The 8,829-nt window shown below is 38.3% G+C and overlaps 1 protein-coding gene across 1 annotated transcript; it reads right to left on the bottom strand.

The window, feature by feature from the left end:
• Positions 1 to 5,567: 5,567 nt before the first annotated feature.
• Positions 5,568 to 6,699, bottom strand: LOC128210893 (uncharacterized). Its single transcript, XM_052915246.1, has 3 exons — positions 6,563 to 6,699; positions 6,022 to 6,171; positions 5,568 to 5,704 (listed from the first exon to the last, which is right to left on the bottom strand). Exons 1-3 carry the CDS (start codon positions 6,603 to 6,605, stop codon positions 5,568 to 5,570), a joined length of 330 nt encoding a protein of 109 aa, XP_052771206.1. The 5' UTR covers positions 6,606 to 6,699.
• Positions 6,700 to 8,829: the final 2,130 nt, after the last annotated feature.

The raw sequence follows: 8,829 nt of genomic DNA, 5'->3' as shown, positions 1-8,829 counted from the left end.
ACTCATGACATGTCATTGTCCATGTTGAGTGTAGACAGACACTCGTCACCTGTCATTGTCCATGTTGAGTGTAGACAGTAGACAGACACTCGTCACCTGTCATTGTCCATGTTGAGTGAAGACAGACACTCGTGACCTGTCATTGTCCATGTTGAGTGTAGACAGACACTCGTCACATGTCAGTGTCCATGTTGAGTGTAGACAGACACTCGTGACCTGTCAGTGTCCATGTTGTGTGTAGACAGAGACTCGTGACCTGTCAGTGTCCATGTTGTGTGTAGACAGACACTCGTGACATGTCAATGTCCATGTTAAGTGTAGACAGACACTCGTGACCTGTCAGTGTCCATGTTGTGTGTAGACAGACACTCGTGACCTGTCAGTGTCCATGTTGAGTGTACACAGACACGCATGACCTGTCAGTGTCCATGTTGAGTGTACACAGACACGCATGACCTGTCAGTGTCCATGTTGAGTGTAGACATGTTGAGTGTAGACAGATAGTCATGACCTGTCAGTGTCCATGTTGAGTGTAGACAGACACGCATAAACTGTCAGTTTCCATGCTTAGTGTAGACAGACATTTGTAAACTGTCAGCGTGCTTGTTGAATGTTGACAAACACGTGTAACCTGTCAGTGTCCCAGCTGAATGTAAACGTTTATTTATGACAAAGTAAAGAAATATTCGTAACCTGTCAGTGTCCTGTTTGATTGTAAAAGTAGTCATTTACAATTTAAGTCAAGATGAATTACAGCAGTTCATGATCGATATTTAGGACTGATCACCAACGTTAATGTACCATGACATAAGTGCCTGCTACAACAAAGGTCTATAAGTGACCTCTTCAAAATAGGTACATAAGTGACTGCTTCAAAATAGGTACATAAGTGACCTCTTCAAAATGGGTACATAAGTGACCTCTTCAAAATAGGTACATAAGTGACTGCTTCAAAATAGGTACATAAGTGACTGCTTCAAAATAGGTACATAAGTGACTGCCTCAAAATAGGTACATAAGTGACCTCTTCAAAATAGGTACATAAGTGACTGCTTCAAAAAAGGTACATAAGTGACCTCTTCAAAATAGGTACATAGGTGACTGCTTCAAAATAGGTACATAAGTGACTGCTTCAAAATAGGTACATAAGTGACTGCTTCAAAATAGGTACATAAGTGACTGCTTCAAAATAGGTACATAAGTGACCTCTTCAAAATAGGTACATAAGTGACCTCTTCAAAATAGGTACATAAGTGACTGCTTCAAAATAGAACATAAGTGACCTCTTCAAAATAGTACATAGGTGACTGCTTCAAAATAGAAGATAAGTGACCTCTTCAAAATAGTACATAGGTGACTGCTTCAAAATAGAACATAAGTGACCTCTTCAAAATAGTATATAAGTTCCCTCTTCAAAATAGAACATAAGTGACCTATTCAAAATAGTACATAAGTGACCTCTTCAAAATAGAACATAAGTGACCTCTTCAGATAAGAACATAAGTGACCTCTTCAAAATAGGAACATAAGTGACCTCTTCAAAATAGGTACATAAGTGACTGCTTCAAAATAGGTACATAAGTGACTGCTTCAAAATAGGTACATAAGTGACTGCTTCAAAATAGGTACATAAGTGACCTCTTCAAAATAGGTACATAAGTGACCTCTTCAAAATAGGTACATAAGTGACCTCTTCAAAATAGGTACATAAGTGACCTCTTCAAAATAGAACATAAGTGACCTCTTCAAAATAGTACATAAGTGACTGCTTCAAAATAGAACATAAGTGACCTCTTCAAAATAGTACATAGGTGACAGCTTCAAAATAGGTACATAAGTGACTGCTTCAAAATAGGTACATAAGTGACTGCTTCAAAATAGGTACATAAGTGACTGCTTCAAAATAGGTACATAAGTGACCTCTTCAAAATAGGTACATAAGTGACTGCTTCAAAATAGGTACATAAGTGACTGCTTCAAAATAGGTACATAAGTGACTGCTTCAAAATAGGTACATAAGTGACTGCTTCAAAATAGGTACATAAGTGACCTCTTCAAAATAGGTACATAAGTGACCTCTTCAAAATAGGTACATAAGTGACCTCTTCAAAATAGAACATAAGTGACCTCTTCAAAATAGTACATAGGTGACTGCTTCAAAATAGAACATAAGTGACCTCTTCAAAATAGTACATAGGTGACTGCTTCAAAATAGAACATAAGTGACCTCTTCAAAATAGTACATAAGTGACTGCTTCAAAATAGAACATAAGTGACCTCTTCAAAATAGAACATAAGTGACCTCTTCAAAAAAGGTACATAAGTGACCTCTTCAAAAATAGAACATAAGTGACCTCTTCAAAATAGAACATAAGTGACCTCTTCAAAATAGGTACATAAGTGACCTCTTCAAAATAGAACATAAGTGACCTCTTCAAAATAGTACGTAAGTGACCTCTTCAAAATAGTACATAAGTGACCTCTTTAAAATAGTACATAAGTGACCTCTTCAAAATAGGAAAATAAGTGACCTCTTCAAAATAGGTACATAAGTGACCTCTTCAAATTAGAACATAAGTGACCTCTTCAAAATAGGTACATAAGTGACCTCTTCAAAATATCAATAAGTGACCTCTTCAAAATAGGTACATAGGTGCCCTCTTCAAAATAGTACATAACTGACCTCTTCAAAATAGATACATAGGTGACCTCTTCAAAATAGGTACATAAGTGACCTATTCAAAATAGTACATAAGTGACCTCTTCAAAAAGGACATAAGTGACCTCTTCAAAATAGTACATAAGTGACCTCTTCAAAATAGGAACATAAGTGACCTCTTCAAAAAAGGTACATAAATGACCTCTTCAAAATAGTACATAAGTGACCTCTTCAAAATAGTACATAAGTGACCTCTTCAAAATAGTACATAAATGACCTCTTCAAAATAGGAACATAAGTGACCTCTTCAAAACAGAACATAAGTGACCTCTTCAAAATAGTACATAAGTGACCTCTTCAAAATAGGAACATAAGTGACCTCTTCAAAATAGGTACATAAATGACCTCTTCAAAATAGTACATAAGTGACCTCTTCAAAATAGTACATAAGTGACCTCTTCAAAATAGTACATAAGTGACCTCTTCAAAATAGGTACATAAGTGATTATTTCAAAATAGGTACATAAGTGACTGCTTCAAAATAGGTATATAAGCGACTGCTTTAAAATATGTCTATAAGTGACTGCTTCAACATAGAACATACATGACTGCTTCAAAATAGTACATAAGTGAATGCTTCAAAAAAGGTATACAAGTGACTGTTTTAACATAAGCCTATACGTGTCTGCTTCAACATAAGTCTATTAGTGACTGTTGTTACATACCTCTATAAGAGATTGCAGAAACATAAGTCAATAAGTGACTGCATCAACATAGGTCTATAAGTGACTGCGACAACATAGGTCAATAAGTGACTGCATCAACATAGGTCTTTAAGTGACTGCGTCAACATAGGTCAATAAGTGACTGCATCAACATATGTCAATAAGTGACTGCGTCAACATAGGTCTATAAGTGACTGCGTACCAACATAGGTCTATAAGTGACAGCATCAACATAGGTCAATAAGTGACTGCGTCAACATAGGTCAATAAGTGACTGCGTCAACATAGGTCAATAAGTGACAGCATCAACATAGGTCAATAAGTGACTGCGTCAACATAGGTCAATAAGTGACAGCATCAACATAGGTCAATAAGTGACAGCATCAACATAGGTCAATAAGTGACTGCATCAACATAGGTCTATAAGCGACTGCGTCAACATAGGTCAATAAGTGACTGCATCAATGTAGGTCAATAAGTGACAGTATCAACATAGGTCAATAAGTGACGGCATCAACATTGTCAATAAGTGACAGCATCAACATAGGTCAATAAGTGACAGCATCAACATAGGTCAATAAGTGACAGAATCAACATAGGCCTATAAGTGACTGCGTCAACATAGGTCAATAAGTGACTGCATCAACATAGGTTAATAAGTGACAGCATCAACATAGGTCAATAAGTGACTGCATCAACATAGGTCAATAAGTGACAACATCAATATAGGTCTATAGCAGTCTGCTTCAACATATGTCTAGTAGTGTCTGCTGCTACATCGGTCTATAAATGACTACTTCAACATATTTTGCCAATATAACACATATGCACTGTATTTCATTCTGTCACATGTAATATACGGGTCACGGCGTCGTCACGTTTTGCTACTATGCATGTCCCTGCACTTCGTTTTGACTTAAGATAATCAATGTTTGAAGATAAGACCTACTCCGTTAAGGCAGTAGCGTGTCAAGGATCAAAACTGGCGTAACTTGCGGCGAGAGGGGATGTGCAGAATCCCGAAGGGTTTTGGCAAGTCTAGGAATCTGTTACTTTGAAATAGACATACTATAATAAGTATATATCTTGACGTTTAAATGGTGATGTCTTAACATCAATGGATAACATTTGATAACCGGCTATTAAATAATTAATCGACACACATGGATATCAATGAGACCGCACGGAATGAATAAAGAGGCTACTTCATGATCCAAATAGGTCAAGTTAAAAATGCTTATTCATACACCACTCTAGAACATTTCAAAATCTTGATTTGAGAAGCTGAACACAACTCCTAAACGTTTGTCTTCCATGTTTGTCCTATATTGTAATGGTTCATTTGAGTTGGTTCTACATTTGCAAACCCTTTCTCATACAGCACTGGTCTTTATTTGTCAAAACTAACATTGAACTCCTGAAACATTAATTCTGTGTTACAAAGATAAAGAAATGTTCACTTGAAATATGAGGTACTAGATACAGCATTTTAAAATAGGAATATCTTTGTATCAAACAATAACAGAGCAAGCTGTGTCAACTCAGTTCTTTTTGTAAAATAAAGCCCATAACTCGGCAACAATTAAAGCCTATAGTTATGGGCCTTGCAACATGTTCTTGTTGACTCTGATTTCATGTGTAAATATCTTGACTCGTAACTGAGTTGTGGGTAGGTTTGAGCCCATGTCAAGCCACAGCTGCTAAAATAACTTAAGAAATAACTAAATAACTTGATCAACCAATTGTACCATATAACACACAAGCATGATACACACGTTTGATTCGTTTTATTTCTTCTCGCCACTTACGTTAATAATATTGTGTTTAGAATAATTTTGATCAAAATTGTTTTAGAGCAAGACATCTGTTTGAGTAATTGCCCCCCAAAAAATCATATATAGTTATTTTTTTGAGATTACCTTAATTATATAGAAATAAGTAAAAAACTAAATCATAGTACGAAATAAAACAAAACACCCCAGTATTTTCTCTCCTTTTACATCTTAAAAAAGAGGAACTCAGCTAAGTAGAGCTTCTGCTCAACTGGGGTAAGGTCATTATGGGCTCTGCTACACATTTAAGCGTAGTGTCACTGGTGACATACGGTACACACTGGAACGTAACACATTTTGAAGAATGATTTTCATCACAGTTTATTAATTACAAATCACAGTGCAACACAATTAATGATGTCTGCACACGCACTGCATCTCCCCGGAACCGCCGCCACCTCCGTGCGCAAGTTCGCATGCGTTGTATTCTCCGTGACCGGTGCAAGCTGTATTCGGGCAATCGGCGTCGGTCATACAATGCGTGGTTGCTTCAATGAAAAAAACATCGATCTAGTTGTTTTGCAAGTGTTCTTGGTCTAATATAGTGGAAATGAGTGATCTATTGACTCACCTAATGTGAGCCATGATTAAAGTAATATTTTTTTAATAAATTGTAAGCTACTTTAAGATAACTGTCAATGCTAACGCTATTGACTTTCACTATTGAATGTCCTATTTCTCAATCGCGTTCACATGATACCATGATAAGACACAAAGCGAGTATAGATTGATGCAATGGGGTTGTTTGTTTTTAATGAATACCCTAAATGTCAAACGGTGTTTGCAGCTAATTAGTTTATCTTACTTTGTCTTTTATGGTGAACACATTCACACTGGTTTTCGCCTTGGCCAACCCCACCCCCATGGAGAAGACTGCACGTGGCAACCTCCCCATGCCCGCATGTGACAACCGATGTGCAGTCACTATCTGTCGTACAGGCACTGTACACGGTGGCTGGAAGAATACACGGAGCATTTGATTAATTGTTATCGCAAGTTTAGGGAAGGCTGAATATGCGTGTACTCATCTTTAATTTTAGAAACAAAAATGAATATAATTGAACTTGGTCCAATCTATATTCAGGACAGCCTTTGTTCGCGATTCATATCTGTAGATCATTGATTGGATTTAAATCGGTTATTATAAACTGTACAGTACACAATCATGTCGTGCACTCAAGTAGGTTGAGTCATATTCTTATAGTAGATGTATTAATTTAACAATAATTGCACTGAAATAATTATTATTAAATGCTTGAAGAATGTTAAAAAGTGCTAGACATGCATTGTGACACCGCAGTAAAGCAACACGGGTACGACTGATATGCTTACTAAGCTTTACTCACCCAAAAGGCCCACGAAGGCAAACACTTGAAGAGCACGAACCATGACTGCAAATTGATAACAAATGGTGATTCCTTTGTCGGACGTCCTCTTTTATTGTCCCGATCTCGCCGTAAGGGCAGGGAATCGTGACATCGACATATGGTTTGAATCCTTGCACCTTTGCGTTATGACGTATCTACATATTTGTCCTTTGCACTCTTTGTCTTGAGTAGGTTTCAATTAGTTTTGAAACTGACTAATGTCATATGTCATATGGTTCTTTAAGGCAATTGTAGAAGAATAAAAACTCAAGCACGTTTTCTGCCTAAATCAAGTAGATGACACTGTATCAGCCATGGCGTAAGCGAAGAACAATGCGTCTGGGTAACAGGTAACAGGTGATCGGTCATGTTACCCAAAGAATTAACTGCGCAATACAATGTTCATAATGCTGAATCAACCTATTCGGTTCTCTTTATTTAGTGGCCTTTAATGGAGTTCTCGAGATTCAGGAAGGTTGTTCTCGGTATTCAGTTGCTTTTTATGGAGTACTCGAGACTCAAGAGGATGGTTCGCAGTATTCAGTGGATTTTAATGCAGTTCTCGAGTCTCAAGAGGGTTGCTCACGGTATTCAGTTGCTTTTTATGGAGTACTCGAGACTCAAGAGAGTAGTTCGCGGTATTCAGTGGATTTTCACGGAGTTCTAGAAATTCAAGAGGGTGGTTTGTGGTATTAAGTGGGTTTTCATGGAGTACTCGAGACTCAAGAGGGTGGTTCACGTCATTCAGTGGCTTGTTATGGAGTATTCGAGGCGTAAGCGGGTAGTACACGGTATTCAATTGCTATGTACTCTAGACTCAATAGGGCGGTACACGGTATTCACTATTCAGTGGCTTTATATGGAGTACTCGAAATTCGAAAGGATGGTTCACGGTATTCAGTGGCTTTTTATGGAGTACTCGAGGCGTTAGAGGCAGGTTCGCGGTATTCAGTGGCTTTAAATAAATTACTCGAGAATCAAGAGGGTGGTTCGCGGTATTCAATGGCTTTTAATGCAGTTCTCGAGACTCAAGTGGGTGGTTCGCGGTATTCAGTGGATTTAAATACAGTTTTCAAGACTCAAGAGGGTTGTTCTCGGTATTGGGTTGTTTTTATGGGGTATTAGAAATTCAAGAGGTGGTTCGCGGTATTCAGTGGCTTTTCATGGAGTAATCGAGATTGAAGAGAGTTGTACGCGGTATTCAGTGGCCTTTAATGGGGTTCTCGAGACTCAAGAGTGTGTTTCGCGGTATTTATTGGATTTTCATGGAGTACTTGAGATTCAAGAGAGTTGTTCGCGGTATTCATTGCCCTTTAATGGAGATATCGAGACTTCAGAGGGTGGTTTGGGGTATTCAGTGGCTTCTTATTGTGTACTTGAGACTCAAGAGGGAGGTTTGCGGTATTCAGTTGTTTTTTATGGAGTTCTCGAGACGCTAGAGGGTTGAACATGGTATTCAGTGGTTTTATGGAGTACTCGAGACTCAAGAGGGAATTTACACGGTAATCACTATTCAGTGGCTTTGTATGGAGTACTCGAGACTCAAGAGGGTGTAACATGGTATTCAGTGGCTTCTTATTGAGTCCTGTAGACTGAATAAGGGGATTAGTTCCTTTTAACAGCTTTTTATGGACGACTTGTGACTTAAAAGGGTGGTTCGCGGTAATCAGTGTTTTTATGCAGAGGGTGGTTCACGATTTTCTGTGGCTTTTTATGGACTACTCAAGACACACGAGGGAGGTTCGCGATATTCAGTGGCTTTTTGTGGAGTACTCGAGACTCAAGAGGGTGGTTCGCGACATTCAGTGGCTTTTTATGGAGGACCCGAGACTAGAGAGGGTTGTTCGCGATATTCATTGGCTTTTTATGGAGTACTCGAGACTCAAGAGAGTTGTTCGCGGTATTCAGTGGCATTTAATGAAGTTATCGAGACTCAAGAGGGTTGTTTATGGTATTCAGTGTTTTTTTATGGAGTACTCGAGACTCAAAAAAGTGGTACACGGTATTCAGTGGCTTTTTATGGAGTTTTCGAGATTCGAGAGGGTGGTTCGCGATATTTAGTGGCTTTTTATGGTGTAATCGAGACTCAAAGTGGTGATTCGCGAAATTATGTGTTTTTATGGAGAACTCGAGCATCAAGCGGTGGTTCGCGAGATTCAGCGGCTTTTATGGAGTACTCGAGGATCAAGTGGATGGTTCGTCATATTTAGTGGCTTGTTATAGAGTACTCGAGATTCAAGTGATTG

This window comes from Mya arenaria, chromosome 12, assembly GCF_026914265.1.
Source record: "Mya arenaria isolate MELC-2E11 chromosome 12, ASM2691426v1".
Classification (NCBI taxonomy): Eukaryota; Metazoa; Mollusca; class Bivalvia; order Myida; family Myidae; genus Mya; species Mya arenaria.
The sequence above is the reverse complement of the archived record's forward strand: the minus strand, read 5'-3'. Positions and strand labels throughout refer to the sequence as shown.

Bases quoted from the DNA above. Each gene is read 5' to 3' on its own strand.
- LOC128210893 (XM_052915246.1), bottom strand. From the start codon at position 6,605: ATGGTTCGTGCTCTTCAAGTGTTTGCCTTCGTGGGCCTTTTGG. The intron at 6,172-6,562 runs GTGAGTAAAGCT...GTATTCTTCCAG, and splicing joins TGCCTTCGTGGGCCTTTTGG to CCACCGTGTACAGTGCCTGT. The intron at 5,705-6,021 runs GTAAGATAAACT...TTTTCATTGAAG, and splicing joins TGTTCACCATAAAAGACAAA to CAACCACGCATTGTATGACC.